At 36.3% G+C, this 18,075-nt stretch overlaps 1 protein-coding gene across 4 annotated transcripts in view; it reads right to left on the reverse strand.

Annotated features, from left to right (window-relative positions):
- Window positions 1–5,002: 5,002 nt before the first annotated feature.
- Window positions 5,003–18,075, reverse strand: part of LOC110443086 (alpha-L-fucosidase-like) — a 23,290-nt gene continuing 10,217 nt past the window's right edge. Inside the window, exons 1-8 of one of the 4 annotated variants that reach the window (XM_021487072.1) lie at window positions 17,308–17,679; window positions 16,184–16,290; window positions 15,478–15,608; window positions 9,987–10,117; window positions 9,014–9,111; window positions 8,579–8,711; window positions 7,627–7,797; window positions 5,003–7,398 (exon numbers count right to left, since the gene is read on the reverse strand). In XM_021487072.1, coding sequence (XP_021342747.1) covers window positions 7,143–7,398; window positions 7,627–7,797; window positions 8,579–8,711; window positions 9,014–9,111; window positions 9,987–10,117; window positions 15,478–15,608; window positions 16,184–16,290; window positions 17,308–17,654 — 1,374 coding nt within the window. In that variant the 5' untranslated portion in view covers window positions 17,655–17,679 and the 3' untranslated portion in view covers window positions 5,003–7,142. Of the gene's footprint in view, window positions 7,399–7,626; window positions 7,798–8,578; window positions 8,712–9,013; window positions 9,112–9,986; window positions 10,118–11,373; window positions 11,508–15,477; window positions 15,609–16,183; window positions 16,291–17,307; window positions 17,680–18,075 lie in introns of those variants that run through there. The other 3 variants (XM_021487070.1, XM_021487071.1, XM_021487073.1) reach the window with 3 other exon arrangements.

The following is an 18,075-nucleotide window of genomic DNA, read 5'->3' on the forward strand; positions in this document are numbered from 1 at the left end:
TCGCAGTCTTTTTTTCTTTCTTAGTTCACATCCTCGAGGATTCAAAATGGAGAGTAGCGACGCTACGTCTGATCTGGAAACTCGAAATCCTGCTAGTAAGCACCTCCGGTGCATCAGTCTATACCCGATTTGACAGCTAGACTGACTTAACTGCTCCGTTATATATAACGCGACATCAACAATATCTGAAGTGTTCCGTTTCCGAAATAGATTCTTTTCCGATAACCTTCTTTTTAAGGTTCAAATACTTATGACAATATGATGATTAAATGCTAAACAATACATTATTTCCGAATACGCTTATCCCAAATTAAAGTAGAACTTGATCAGTTTCCTCATCTTTGGCTTTTGCGAGTACGTGCCGCATCAGACATCAAACACTGCCAATGCTCATATGGATTTCAAAAGTATAACGTATTGCGTATACTCGCAATAGTATTGCGTATATTTGCAAAAGTATTGCGTATATTTGCAAAAGTATTGCGTATATTTGCAAAAGTATTGCGTATATTTGCGTATATTCGCAAAAGTATTGCGTATATTTGCAAAAGTATTGCGTATATTTGCAAAAGTATTGCGTATATTTGCAAAAGTATTGCGTATATTCGCAATACGTATTGCGTATATTCGCTAAAGCATTGCGTATATTCGCAAAAGTATTGCGTATATTCGCTAAAGCATTGCGTATATTCGCAAAAGTATTGCGTATATTCGCAATATATATACTTTTTTAAAGATTTCATTTGGCACCAATGGGCTCCCGTATGTGTGATATCTGACATGACAGTGTTTTTCTGCAGACGTTATTCGCAATCTTTGGGTTTCATTACAATTTTACATGGTAAGGTCAGTGGTTTGCCCCGTACCGACGGATTATACACTCCGTACACACCGGTTCATTTCGAAAAATTAATCCGTACTAAACGTATTCTCGTAAAATTGTAATTCTTGAGAAATAGTTGAATTTTGATATGAGATGAAATGATCTTGACCTCCATATTTGCAAATGCTTTAGAAAACATTTGAAAGTGCACATTGTGTTACGCATCCTAATACACATTAGATGATAAAACAGTACCTGTATACAACAAGATCACGATATTTCTATAGAAAACCGTTTGATTAAATGCGGCACAGTGTGACTATCGTGTTGGTATGATTTCCGTTATTTTGGTAATGTGATATTTAAACATTTCTTTTTGGTAAGAAGTGTCTTAAAATATGTAAAAACTGACATCTTCAAATAATAATGTTTAAACTGGATCGCTCTGTACTATACCGATAGGGGTACCCAGTATGGGTGCGCATAATGAGCAACTTAATCATTTCAATCGGCCTGAAAAAAAGAAGACACCGGTTAAATTATTCCAAAGAAGTAAAATCATATAATACAGTAACGTTTTGTTTATAGATTTATCCACAGCTAGTTGTTTTTAAATTCAAATATAAATGAAAAAAATACTGATACTGTTAACAAAAGTGATTGGTTAACTATCAACCGTTACGTATATCCTAACGAAAGTCAGTAATTCAACAGCTCAGCCACAGTCAGGCCTGGCATGTTAAGTTGTTGGACAGTGGAGAGGGATGGCACCATGATGGAGAGTGGATGGTGTCTAAAATGTACAATCCCTCCTCGTTATGAATATGTACTGGAGTTTTAAGCGTGGAGACCTTGTGTCGTTTTATGACTCTAGACGACCTCCACGTTCCCTCCACACTGTCCAATAGCGGAGTAGCGGTGTAGTGTGGAGTCACGTTCCACCGTGGAGTGCTGGTGGGGGACTGAACGTGGAGTCACGGCGGCGGGCAAAATAAAATTTTAAAAAACCGCGAAATCGTGGGGATCGTATGCCTCCACGCGGTTTGTAGTGTATACCTATGTTATCTACAGATGCTATTTAATACTTTTGCGATCCCTTAGTAGGTATTGCGTAGCTTAGCTTGCCATAGTTTATCGCCGAGACAAGACAAGTTAATCAATGGTTCACCACTATTTCAGTGGCCATCAACCAGGGGGTTCACCATTCAATGAGCATGTGACCACTCAATGAGCCTGTGACCATTCAATGAGCCTGTGCCCACTCAATGAGCATGTGACCACTCAATGAGCCTGTGACCATTCGATGAGCCTGTGACCACTCAATGAGCCTGTGACCATTCAATGAGCATGTGACCACTCAATGAGCCTGTGATCACTCAATGAGCCTGTGACCACTCAATGAGCCTGAAACCATTTAATGAGCATGTGACCACTCAATGAGCCTGTGATCACTCAATGAGCCTGTGACCGCTCAATGAGCCTGTGACCACTCAATGAGCCTGTAACCATTCAATGAGCATGTGACCACTCAATGAGCCTGTCACCATTCAATGAGCCTGTGACCACTCAATGAGCCTGTGACCACTCAATGAGCATGTGACCACTCAATGAGCATGTGACCACTCAATGAGCCTGTGACCACTCAATGAGCCTGCAACCATTTAATGAGCATGTGACCACTCAATGAGCCTGTGACCATTCAATGAGCCTGTGACCATTCAATGAGCCTGTGACCACTCAATGAGCATGTGACCACTCAATGAGCCTGTGACCACTCAATGAGCCTGTGACCACTCAATGAGCCTGTGACCACTCAATGAGCCTGTGACCACTCAATGAGCCTGTGACCACTCAATGAGCATGTGACCACTCAATGAGCATGTGACCACTCAATGAGCCTGTGACCACTCAATGAGCCTGTGACCACTCAATGAGCCTGTGACCACTCAATGAGCCTGTGACCACTCAATGAGCATGTGACCACTCAATGAGCATGTGACCACTCAATGAGCATGTGACCACTCAATGAGCCTGTGACCACTCAATGAGCCTGTGACCACTCAATGAGCCTGTGACCACTCAATGAGCCTGTGACCACTCAATGAGCCTGTGACCACTCAATGAGCCTGTGACCACTCAATGAGCCTGTGACCACTCAATGAGCCTGTGACCACTCAATGAGCCTGTGACCACTCAATGAGCCTGTGACCACTCAATGAGCCTGTGACCACTCAATGAGCCTGTGACCACTCAATGAGCCTGTGACCACTCAATGAGCCTGTGACTTGAGGATTTATTGATACAACATCCTTCTACCATTATGTAATGGTAATGGATCTCAGCCCGAGGTAATGAAGCTAACGTTCCTGTAGCGAAAGACATCCTCAGTAAAGTTTCTGGGCCACCTACTGAAGTGTAAATGAGAGACAAGGTGGAAAGCTTTTGGTCTGTCAGTTTTATATACATACAGAAATGCTGAAAGGTTTCAATGCCGTAACTGCCATCTCGACCAATACCACAGACTGGACAAAAGGCTATATTAATGTCCAGCTTCACAGTAAGGTAACCAGCTGAACTACTACAACTGGCGGGGTAACATTTTACTGTCTACACCCCTGGTTATTCAGGACATTTATTGACAAGAGGTTAAGACGAAAACAGGCTGTTATCAGGAACGGGAGAGACTGTTCCCACCAAACAATGTCACCACATAACAGTACAGAACAGTGTCTGAAGTGGGTCTGAAGTGGGAAATTCTCTGTTTGTCAACTTCACGGATTTTCGGAAAGCGTCCAACAATAAACAGTTGCAAACTTGGTGGATAGAATAACAACATCGTCGGCAAAATTAAGGTATCGAGAAATAAGTGTTAACTCGATATCTCTTGGGTTATCCGCCATTGTCTTTCATATAATACAGGTGCCGGTGACCAGGAAAAGTTATACTTCAGACTCCACCCTGAACCATTCAGACTGTTAAGGAGGACGCTGCAGGCGATGACAATAGTTGTTGTAACTCCATAAAGGACCACTCTCCCACTCAAAAGAAACTGTAAAGTCCTGTACATCAGCATGTCCCAATTTTAGATGTGTTTTGGTTGCACTTGTCACTTTGAATGTTGAGTCATAGAGCATAAGGAAGAGAACAATGAGGCGAGATCGGGTTAATTAATGCTCATGGCGCATTTGTCAGACTTCTTCCGTCTCGAAAGTAGAACTTGTATAGTTTCAAAACAAAGATTCTGCTCTTCAACAAGGATGAAAGCTATGCTGTTCTGAATGCTGAAATATCACTTATCCCGAAAGAGATGTTTTCACAGGACGAGTCGTGCCGTCTGGCCAACAATCATCTCAACAAACATGGGGACTGGCCGTCACTGGTAAGTTGGTGACATCTGGTGAAAATGATATAGTTTCCTCACATCCTGAGAATGGAACAGCAAACCATTCCGATGAAGCGCTCAGAAGAGCAACGCCTGATAAAAAGAAACCTGTAGACAGCGAGTATTGAAATTATTAAAGGTCATTTCCTTACTAAAGAGAAGCTACATTCTGCCTTCGTTGAGTCCCATGAAGAGAGTAAGTAACATTCATGAAATCATATTTCATTTTGATAATTCTAACATTATCATTATGTAGCAGTTTGAAACAAGTACAACCAGTTAAACGTGGGTTGGTTTTCTGCCTTAAAGAGAGAGAAAAAACAAGTGAAAACAGAAAGAAAATAAGAAAATATTTTAATGTTCATGAAATATAAATCCAAATATAATATTGCATATGTATATAGAACCTATCACATCCTGTATAACAGCTTGAAATAAAAATTCAAATTGTAGACAAATCAGTAGTAACAGGGAGACATCACCAATTTCTAGATGAAAAAATGTAAAATGAAAAAATTATATATACCAAAACGACAGAGATTATTTTCTTTTAAATGCATATCATAATTAAGGTAAATGCAAAGCTCTAATTTGCAGTTTAAAATAAAAGTCTTTCCAATACTAAGGTTCGTTAATGAATAAATTTTATAGAACTAGATACTTTCTTTTGTGATTGTCAAGAAGGGAAGAAAAAATGAAGATATAAAAAAATAACTTCAGCAGTTCACGAATCCTTTTAGGAACAAAAAATCTACGTAAAAAAAACAAGTACAGAACCAGTAGTTGGCATGGTTAGACAATGATAGTATATCTCAACACAAATAATGGGAATGTAAGATTGTATTAGTGAACAAATATACATCTACTTATATACATTGTATACATATTGTGCAGTAAGAACAACATTTGATATGTATTTCTGAACAAGAGGCCCAATGGTCCAGTATCACTCACTTCCTCCTCCACAACGATAGAATGATTAGCTAACACAGACAGTCACGAGGAAACAGAGGGCAGATGTAGTGGAGTTTATCATTTGTATCAACCTTGGACCAATAATTTATAAGTTATTTTATTTTACAACTCATATAAACCTTTTGACCTTGAATATGAGACAAGGTCATTTATTTGAGCAAATTTGATAGCCCCTCACTACAGCAATCTACATTGTGGATATCTGAGTTAATTATACTAAGTAAGTAGTTGCTTGAAGATACTTTTACATCTGACCCCTATGAACTGGAATGTTGATCAAGGTCATATATTTGAATAAAGTTGATAACTCTTCACCCAAGTGAGCTACATGCCAAGTACATGACTCTGGATATTATGGTTTTTAAGAAGTTGTTTAAACGTTGATGATAGTTGGAGCCAGCACCACAGCATGACCTCACAGACACTTTGTCAGGCGATCTTTGTCAGGTGAACAGAAAGTGTTACAATATATTCCTGAGCCACACACGTTGGTTAACTGCTGTCCTAGCTTAATTTTGATACAATAATTGACCTAAAAATCCCCTCTGCTGCCATCCTTATGACAATGATAATTAGCTTAAATTGAGGATTATTTGTGGAGATATTCAAAAAGGTAATATTAATGACATCAAAAGCTCGAGACAATAGAATTTTTTTTTTTTTTTTTTTAAAATGAGTATATATCCCGTTTAACATTGATGACATTTATACTGTATCAGTAATACACATTCCATGTTACACCAATCACATCACAGGGCGTGGAAGGAGATTTATACTGTATCAGTAATACACATTCCATGTTACACCAATCACATCACAGGGTGTGGAAGGAGATTTATACTGTATCAGTGATACACATTCCATGTTACACTAATCACATCACAGGGTGTGGAAGGAGATTTTTACTGTATCAGTGATACACATTCTATGTTACACCAATCACATCACAGAGCGTGGAAGGAGATTTATACTGTATCAGTAATACACATTCCATGTTACACCAATCACATCACAGGGCGTGGAAGGAGATTTCTCTGACAGTATAAACACACAGTTACACAACTCAAGTACAAACCTTACATGTGATTAAGAGTAAAAACGTTAACTAGTCCGATATATTATGTGTCTTAACATTACATATTGGCTCTCACACAACTAAACATAAATGCATCTTCTGACATTAAGACACCACTCAATATTGCAGTTTATTTACGAGTACAAAACATGAAATAGTTCATATTTATTGAAATGTTAGAAAAATAAACACTCTCACCCACTTCCCTCGGTTCTGTTGCATTCACGGCGTTATTACAGGGAGCAACACGAACACATCATATATTGGTGTGATATTGAACACAAGTTACAGAGTCAATCTCAAGTTGAAATTCAGGCATTCCTCTTTACCAAATTTACCTGACATGAAAGACTTTTGAATTCAACTACTCCAAAGTTGATATTTTTATCATCAGGGGGAGGGCTCCTCGAAAGGTAAATCGCCTAGATCTAGCAGTACCCCTGGTAGTGGTTTATAGCGATCAGAGATCTAGCAGTACCCCTGGTAGTGATTAATAGTGATCAGAGATCTAGCAGTACCCCTGGTAGTGGTTTATAGCGATCAGAGATCTAGCAGTACCCCTGGTAGTGATTTATAGCGATCAGACATACTTCTACTGTCTGATTACTAACATAATACAGCTGTTCATTGTTTCTTCTTATAACTTATAGGAAACATTTAATCATTTTAATGATTTCTATATCATTAAGAGAGAAGACATCTAGAATGACTTTTGTCTTGTTAATATGCGTGTCTAATAACTGTTGAAACAAAAACGAATAATTCTCTATAAAACAAGAAAGTTGATTTTACCCTAGTCGCTCGCTATTACTTAATGATTTTTTTAACCCTGTATTATCTATTATAGTAAGGCACTCCTACTCTCCTAGCCGATCAGTGATTAAAACCTAGTTGCTAAGTCCAGTCATCTTGAACGTCCATGCCCAGTCGCAGGGCATCTTGTTGAACGGTATGGGTGGTATCTGTATGGATAGTCCGCCGGCCGAGCCGCGGGTATAGTTCAGGTTCCCTGGGTATCCCAGCAGACTGACCACAGTGGCTGATGTGGCCGTTGGAGCCCCTAGCTTGAGAACACCTGTATCTGGCCACTGGAGAGCCACAGCGTAGACGGCGGTGACATGGGGGAACTTCTTCATGGTGTACCTAGGGGAAATAACTCTAAAGTCAGACCATGTTCTACATAAAACGTCTTTCAGAGATAATGTACATGCAAGCTGTTTTTTTTTATAACACTAAGAAATGACAATTAAGAAACTAAAATATTAAAATGGAAAATTGATTTCTGCCTACAAGGTTATTTTAAAGGTGCATTATATATTACTGTATTGAGGGGTTTTTCACAGCTCTAGTATTTCGGTTTATTTTACTTACCAGACATCCGATGTGGCCGTGTCATTTTGGTGAGACCAAGGGCGAGTGCCATAGATCCCCTCCCCATTCACATTCAGCCATGACCCCATCTGTCGCAGTCTCTCCTCAAAGATTGGGGCAATCCTCCCATCATGGGTCGGGCCGATGTTCATCAACATGTTCCCTCCACAGCTGAAATAACAGATTAGGTGACAATAATTTGACAATATTTAACATAAACAAGAATTCCACGGAAGTGGATGTGTCGCCTGCGCAGGAAGCTGGGAGATTACGAAGAAATAGATACACTTTTCATTTCAAGAAATAATGTTAAAAGTAAGCAATAATCATAGATTATGTTTTTGGATGGCATCATTTTGTTATATAATCTGTTATTCTGGTAAAAATACTCTGAGTTTGAAGGAACTTGCTATGGATACTCATTGTCTCAATTCCAAGTTTAATTTGTATGATTTGTTAGATGATTTCCCATAAATAAATGAATAAACTTGTGGATTATGATGTTAAACAGCTAGTGTTGTCAATAACATTTGGAGTAAGACGGCATTTCAGAGTTATACACGGTGGGTCAAGTGGTAGATCGAAGCCGTCCAGTATACAGTTTTAGTGAAGTTTCTATTTATAGTAACAGTGACCTTGACCTTTGACCTTCGGACCTGAAAAGCAATCCCAAGCAAGCACTTTTGGTAAGGAAGCACTGCATGAAGTTTGAGTTTGATCGGCCCAAGGAAACTCAAGTTATCGCATGAAAACCTCTGTTCGGACGACGCTGACAAAGCAATACCTATGTGTCACCAGCTTTTCGCAGGCGACACAATAATGAAGAAGAAAATCCTTTGAATAACTTCTTGCTCTATTCATTTATAATTATGAGAAAAAATGTAAGGCCCAAATATTGTCATGAGTTAATTAATTTACCTGTGAACATGCTGTTAACTGTTTGCTAACTTACCTGACTGTCCCAACAAATGTCTTGAGGAGTTCCTCGATGGTCAGGAAGTCAGCAAGTCTTGCATTTCTACGGAAACCCCAGGAATACTTGTCAATTGTCATGGCATTTTCCCATTTATGCTTCTGTAAAACTCCTATCAAACATAAAAAACACCAAATATTACTATATTTATACGATCTGAATATCATAAGCTGGTGTGCCTTTCAAACAAGTCACTTAAACATTATTTTCATACAAGATCGATGTACATCAAAGGGTGTAAGTTTGTTTGTTTTTGACATCAAACATATTTTTTTTAAATTCCTAATTCTTTTCTAAGTATATGTAAATAAATGACATAGATTGATGTTAAATTCATATCCATATTTTTCTTAAAATTATCAGTACTTTTTTCTAATGATTCAGAATAAACAATAAGAAAATACTTTTCATTACCTGGGTTGAACCTGTCGCCACAGGTGTAAAATCCACCGTGATGACATGCGCATTTACTTCCCCACCGGTCATTAACAACCACAGTGTCCTTTACCGGACTGTAACATACATATATATCATCACCACTGGGCCACACACTGCTATTATACATACATATAGCTTTATACTAATACTGACTAAGCGTTGATACAGGTAGTGAAATACGTTATAGAGACATCAGCTATAGACTGTTGTTAACATTTGTCAAACCTAGGAAATATCTTGGAGATTATATTTTAGCAGACATATGCAAGCAAAAACAGATTTACAAAGTTTTAATATCTTTGTGAACAACTGATGCCAGCTGACATGGACCACATACCCTGATTGGACAAATATAGATCTATTCTTATATTTGCACTCTGAGTCTGTTACCATGGTATCATACTCTATATGTTCTATGGTTTCCACTTTTACAAATACAAATCTGGTCTTACATTTGTACTGCAGGACTAACACCATAATGTACACATATATTTCCTTTGCTGCAGTTTACACAATTAACTATTTTAGATTGAAAATTAAAGCTGAATCCTGAAATATTTTTATTTGGAACAATTGCATAAGCAAGGATAATTGAAAAATACAACAACTTATTAAACTGGCTGGAAAAGCAATGGTTCAACTCTGGTCACCTTGATCATTGAGATAAGTAGAGACTTCCTGCTGTGTTAAAGTAATCTCCCCTCCTCTATATTACATGAATCTGTTGTGTATAACTTCGAGACTACCCAGCCACATCATCAGGGATGGATTAAGAAGACAAGTTGAGAATTACACATCGCTATGAGAGGATGATCAAAATCATGTGATGTCGAGAAATCTTTGACAATGTAAAGCCAAACAGTGGTCAGTCAATCAAGTGTTAAACTTTCTGGTCTAACTGTTTCGAAAGTTAACATGTAATAAAATCTGTCAGTATTCTGTGCTGTACCTCTCATTGTAAAGCCAACTGAGGAATTTCTGGGACTGCCAGTACGTGTCTGGTCCAGCGTCACCGTCAGACCACAACACCTCGGGTTTGTAGGCCTGAACGATCTCGTACAGCTCAGGTAGGGTCTTACTCTGTAATGTTGACAAGGTACATGCTAATGTTTTATCATATACTACAAAGCAGTCATATATACATGGCGGTATATTTTCTCTTTAGTTTGGCTGAACTGTTAATCATTGCACTGCAAAGCAATCCATAGTCTCCCATCGGTATGATTTCTTTATTTACCGAGCTGAACACCTATCCCAGAATCAACCTACAGTAAAGAAGGTATCCCGATACAGTATAGGGCAAATGTTTCAAATGATTGCCTGTTAGCTACGTATGTCCTGCTCAAGCAAAAAGGAAGATTATAGAAAGGTCACCTCAGCTATACTGAACACTTCTACAGCTAGTCATAGTCCATAGGTGACACAGAATGAGCTGCTATAAAGTCATGCATACTCAAACCACTGCGGTACAACACAACACAAAATAATACAAACCACTGCGGTACAACACAACACAAAATAATACAAACCACTGCGGTACAACACAACACAAAATAATACAAACCACTGCGGTACAACACAACACAAAATAATACAAACCACTGCGGTACAACACAACACAAAATAATACAAACCACTGCGGTACAACACAACACAAAATAATACAAACCACTGCGGTACAACACAACACAAAATAATACAAACCACTGCGGTACAACACAACACAAAATAATACAAACCACTGCGGTACAACACAACACAAAATAATACATGCAGAGTTTGTTTTGAACACAAACTGTAATGGAAAAATTATTTTGCAAGCAGTGCAAATAACGAGTGTCTCAACTCTTAATCGCTTAAAACAACCAAGCAACAATGTGTCCAGCAAGTACAGTCAGCTGTTGGAAAATATCTAAACATTTCGTCCAAATAGCACTCCAATACTGCAGGAAGTCAGAGAGACATCTGTTAGCTAAGTATGATATGTTTGGTTTACTTGATTACCACGGAATGAAAGTTCCTTTGGGTACAACAATGATTAAGAAACTTTGTGTTAGTAGCTCCTCCAATCTAATTGTACAAGTAACCCAGATTTGCTTAAGTTGTCAGCTAGGTGTAAAAACTATCTACTGAGTAACATAAATCTCAGGGATTTTTTCCACAGAAGAGTGGGAAAAATCAAAGATCTGATTGATGCAGCAGGACTCCCAATCAATGTCTTAGTTTTCCATTCTATTTTAGGTATAAGTCAGCCAATCAGGTTACCAGTTAGTTGAACCATTACTCTTCCAATACTAATGGAACTCTCCTGTGTTCGGATGCCATGACAACCGTACCTTTCGTTGTAGAGCCATGAGAGATACTGTGTAGATTTCCAGTAGGTGTCCGGTGCCTCCCAGTCCCCGTCAGACCACACCACCTCTGGCTTATACTTCTCCACAATCTCAAACAACTCAGGAAGGTTCTTGTTCTGACAGGGCATAACATTCAACTCTTTAACTTATACCAGGAACCACTTATTTTCATTTTAGAACAGATTAATGGATTTGAAAACAACATGTGTTTCTTAACAATCATCTTTTGGAAGAAAAAAAATAAAAATTACATTGTTGAACTGATTTGATTTTCTATAACAAAAGAATATGTTAATATACATACTATATGTGAAATATATGATAACAGAACCTGGGTGAGGATATATACCACCAAAAGCATTCTAATATCTGAATTGTCATTTTATGACCACATTATTAGTATCAACCTAATAGTCTTAGGTTTGGGAGAGCTAACGTTGATAGGTATAGCAATCTATACCCGATGTAAACCAGGAAAAAAGGAAAAATAATTGAAGTTTTACAATAAAACCAAGATTTTGATACTGTTAACTGTCCTGACACATCAGAAACTAGCAGCATGTTGTCATCATGGTGTAGTGTGGATTTACGATTTGGTTCAGTGTATAAACTGTGATGCTGAAGAGTGTATTCTAGGATGAAGTGCTTGTTGTAGATTGGTGTGGATATCAAGAAAAATATAAAATGTTCTCTTACACAAAACGTAAGCATTGCACACATTCAAAGCTCAAAAAGCAGTGATATAATTGCATCACACATTAAATTTCTGAAAAGATTAAATAACAAAACTATCACAGATAAACAGTTCCATATGTTACTGTTGTTGATGAAGCTGACAATAAGGAATAAAACACTACAGCTAAATAGTAGTGTTGTGATTATTTCTTCTTAGTTTTGTATTTCTGTAATGATATGTTAAACGTTGGCGCATTAACAAAAGTGTGGATTACAATGACAGATATTGATCATATATCAATGTAGTGTAATACATATCCTACAACGATATTGATCATATATCAGTATAGTGTAATACATGTCCTACACAGATATTTATCATATATCAATGTAGTGTAATACATGTCCTACACAGATATTGATCATCTATCAATGTAGTGTAATACATATTCTACCCAGATATTGATGATATATCAACGTAGTGTAATACATATCCTACACAGATATTGATCATATATCAATGTAGTGTAATACATATTCTACCCAGATATTGATCATATATCAACGTAGTGTAATACATATCCTACACAGATATTGATCATATATCAGTGAAGTGTAATACATGTCCTACACAGATATTGATCATATATCAATGAAGTGTAATACATATTCTACCCAGATATGTATTACACTACATTGATATATGATAAATTTCTGTGTAGGATATGTATTACACTACACTGATATATGATCACTATCTGTGTAGGATATGTATTACACTACAACGATATATGATCAATATCGGTGTAGGACATGTGTTACACTACATTGATATATGATCAATATCTGTAGGATATGTATTACACTCCATTGATATATGATCAATATCTGTGTATGATATGTATTACACTACATTGATATATGATTAATTTCTGTGTAGGATATGTATTACACTACACTGATATATGATCACTATCTGTGTAGGATATGTATTACACTACGTTGATATATCATCAATATCTGGGTAGAATATGTATTACACTACATTGATATATTATCAATATCTGTGTACGATATGTATTACACTACATTGATATATGATCAAGATCTGTAGGATATGTATTACACTACATATCAATGTAGTGTAATACATATCCTACACAGATATTGATCATATATCAATGTAGTGTAATACATGTCCTACACCGATATTGATCATATATCATTGTAGTGTAATACATATCCTACCCAGATATTGATCATATATCAATGTAGTGTAATACATATCCTACAGATATTGATCATATCAATGTAGTGTAATACATATCCTACACATATATTGATCATATATCAATGTAGTGTAATACATATCCTACTCAGATATTGATCATATATCCATGTAGTGTAATACATATCATACACACATTTGTTTGTTTGGAACAGCTATTGCAACATACTACATTTATTACATTTTATATCAATGTAGTGTAATACTTATCCAACACAGATATTGATCATATAACAATGTAGTGTAATACATAACCTACACAGATATTGATCACATATCAATGTAGTGTAATATTGATCATATATCAATGAAGTGTAATACATATCCTACTCAGATATTGATCATATATCATTGTAGTGTAATACATATCCAACGCAGATATTGATCATATATCCGTGTAGTGTAATACATATCATACACAGATATTGATCATAAAGCAATGTAGTGTAATACATATACTACACAGATATTGATCATAAAGCAATGTAGTGTAATACATATTCTACCCAGATATTGATCATATATCAGTATAGTGTAATACATATCCTATACAGATATTGATCATATATCCGTGTAGTGTAATACATATCCGACACGCATATTGATCATATATCAATATAGTGTAATACATATCCTACTCAGATATTGATCATATATCCGTGTAGTGTAATACATATCATACACACATTTGTTTGTTTGGAACAGCTATTGCAACATACTACATTTATTACATTTTATATCAATGTAGTGTAATATTGATCATATATCAATTTAGTGTATTACATATCCTATACAGATATTGATCATATATAAATGTAGTGTAATACATATACTACACAGATATTGATCATAAAGCAATGTAGTGTAATACAAATCCTACACACAGTTGTTTGTTTGGAACAGATATGGCAACATACTACATTTATTACATTTCCACTCCCATGTAGTGTAATACATATCCGACACGCATATTGATCATATATCAATATAGTGTAATACATATCCTACTCAGATATTGATCATATATCCATGTAGTGTAATACATATCTTACACATATATTGATCATAGATCAATGTAGTGTAATACACATCCTACACAGATATTGATAATATATCAATGTAGTGTAATAGATATCCTACACAGATATTGAGCATATATCAATGTAGTGTAAAACATATCCTACACAGATATTAATGGTAGATCAATGTAGTGTAATACATATCTTACACATATATTGATCATATATCAACGTAGTGTAATACATATCCTACCCAGATATTGATCATATATCAATGTAGTGTAATACATATCCTACACACATTTGTTTGTTTGGAACAGATATTGCAACATACTACATTTATTACATTTCCACTCCCCTCCCCACCCTCGGGGTTATATCTACTTTTGCTTATTTTCTGGTGACATATATATTACTCATAATCAATTAAATGAACCATATACAAAGTACCAGTAGGTACAAAGAGCAATGGAGTTCCCACTATTCCTTCTCAACATTATTTCGGTAGGAAAGTAATTTTTATGCACATTTTTCAAGATCTAAGCTTGTACATTAAAATACAGCGATTCGAGAAAGTGGAAACACTTTTTTTCTGTTTCACAGGCCTAAATTATATTGCACCTTCTAGATTTGTGACTGTGGATTGCAGACAATGGACAATTTGCAAAAACTTCAATGTCTTCTAAAATGTTTGTGCTAAGATTTATTTCATGATACAAACTGCTTAGTTGTGATGTCAAATTATAACATTAGTGTAATGATCGATTCCACATTCATAATATACAAGATTTACCTACAATTTTGAAGTTTCTATTATATCTACTCAGAAATGATTTCGTAATGTCATCAATATCTCTATGATAGTAAAGTCACTTTACTTTATTACATGAACAGGAATCCAACATGGCAGCGATTCATTTTGGAAGACACCTTTCCATGATCCTTTAGAGTTTTCTAAATTGTTTGTTAAACATAAGCGTGCATAAATGTAAAAAAATACTTGTATACACAAAGGTAAGTGAGTGTGATTGTACTTACCTGTATACACAAAGGTAAGTGAGTGTGATTGTACTTACCTGTATAGATAAATAGATAGGTGCTTACCTGGACAAAGTTGTTGGTGCTGAAGTTGTTAGCCTTGTCTTGGAGGTAGAGAGGGTTAAACCATTCAAACATGGAGTGGTACAGACCAAACTTGATGTCAGTTTTGTCACGGATAGCGTTAGCTAGCTCACCTGTACAACATTACCAATAACCACAGTCTGGAAACTGATTCACCGTAAGCATAAGTAAAGAGAGATCTCAGTCCTTGTTAATAATTACAGTTTTAACAAGTCTTCTTATTAAACCTTTGGTCTCTAGACTATCTATAATGTTTAATTATCTATGCAAAATCATCAATATAGGTGATACTTCACTTGTGTAATCTCTTATTACTACCTACTACAGGCTACTAGTATACTGAAGAGACCCAACAAACTCAAACTTATGCACACTGAACTTTTTTAATATAATCCACAACCATTATATAATTCAAATTTACCATGTACCTGGCATATATATCTTTGTTCAGCAAGTGCATATCATATGTCCTGTTTACTGGATCAAAAATCAATGTTAGATGAAGCATATGCTATTGTGTTCAGTTACTCTAGATGAAGCATATGCTATTGTGTTCAGTAACTCTAGATGAAGCATATGCTATTGTGTTCAGTAACTCTAGATGAAGCATATGCTATTGTGTTCAGTAACTCTAGAAGAAGCATATGCTATTGTGTTCAGTAACTCTAGAACTGAACTCCAAACTTACCGACGAGGTCCCTGTTTGGTCCGGTGGCATTGGAGTTCCAGTTGAAGGAATATTTGGAAGGCCAGTTAGTGAATCCCTCGTGGTGTTTACTTGTCAGTACCACATACCTAAAACAAACAATTAACACACATGTAACATATGTTTTAATACATATATCCTTACACATATGTACCAGTATATACCTAAAACAAACAATTAACACACATGTAACATATGTTTTAATACATATATCTTTACACATATGTACCGGTATATACCTAATGCAAACAACTAACACACATGTAACATATGTTTTAATACATATATCCTTACACATATGTACCGGTATATACCTAATACACATTGACACACATGTAACATATGTTTTAATACATATATCCTTACACAGTGACACATATAGATACCTTACAGCAACAGATTTGAACATTCCACTTTTCGTATCAATCTAGTTGCACTTTACTACCGAATTACATTTAACATTTTAGGAAGAAGTACTGCTGGCCTTTGTGCACAAAAAGATTGCATTGATTTACAGATTAAAAAGATAAATTCCAAACATCCTTATATTAATTTACAGTCGATGCTACTGCAAATTATGTTAAAATGTTACGCCTGAAAATAAATTTATACAATTGTACATATGTGGCAAATTTCTAAACAAGAACATCAGATCAAAACGTGAATAGTGCAAAACTTTAAAGAAGAAGAGACCAGCTACTCTTCACACGTAAAAGGTATACATTTAATTAACTCCTGCTTTGTTGGGACAATAATATATTAATGTAAAAGCTACATTACAATGTAGTTTATAATAATAATGAAGGAAGAAAGAATAGCTGGTGCCAAGAGGTCAGGTACTGTTCACGTATATACATTCAGTATGGTTATAACAGGGGGCGTGTCAACAGCCAAACTGCATGTGTTGTTTCAGATTGAGGCGCAGGTGTTTGAAATTCTGACTGTAAATTGAGATATATATCATAAAAAATAAGGATATAAGAGTAATACCCTTATTTTTATGATATATATATCTAAATTTACAGTCAGAATTCCAAACACCTGTGCAGGTACAACTACATAAATATGTACTTTCGTTTAAAATCTTCTGTGCTGTAACGTTATACCTTGCACCAGACGCTTTGAATATTTCTGCCCATTCTTCTGGTACAAAGAACTCGGTGGTAAACATTGAAGCAAAGTCAGCGTATGTGAAGTCGGGTCTGAAATTCTCTTCCATAAATTCGACCACGCCGGGAAGACTCATGCCTTTCCAATTCCACCAAAACCATTCCGACGAAAAACTCGGCACCGAGAATACACCCCAGTGGATGAAGATTCCAAGTTTTACGTCATCATACCAGCCAGGAATAGGCCTGGTGTCAAGCGACTCCCATGTCGGCTGGTACTTCGTACAAGCAGACAATGAAAACAAAGCCAACACAATGAACACAAACAACTTACTATCCGCCATGTTGTTTGGGCTAGAGATCACATGATCCAAGTCATTGGATCGCATTAATGAGGAAGCTTCACGCACTTGACTTTTTTAGTCGCAATCTTTATATTTTTCGGGGGGGGGGGGGGGGGGGGGGGGAGGAGAAAAGAACAAGTTAAAAGCTAAAACATATTTTTTATCCTAGAAAATGTTAAAGATTTCAAAGGGTATTTTACACAAACGATTATACAGCATTGCATAGAATATGTATCTTACAGTTACATCTCAAGATATGGTACCAACGCAGTGGCGGATCCAGAGGGGTTTTTTTGGCTTCAGGAAACCCCCCCACCCTGAGAATTTTCTTTAAAAATCATATATTTTCACCATTTTCCTCAATTTTTTCCAACATGGGGGGCAACATGGAAACCCCCCCAGGAAATTTGGACCCCCCCCC

Source organism: Mizuhopecten yessoensis, unplaced genomic scaffold, assembly GCF_002113885.1.
Source record: "Mizuhopecten yessoensis strain PY_sf001 unplaced genomic scaffold, ASM211388v2 scaffold716325, whole genome shotgun sequence".
Lineage (NCBI taxonomy): Eukaryota > Metazoa > Mollusca > Bivalvia > Pectinida > Pectinidae > Mizuhopecten > Mizuhopecten yessoensis.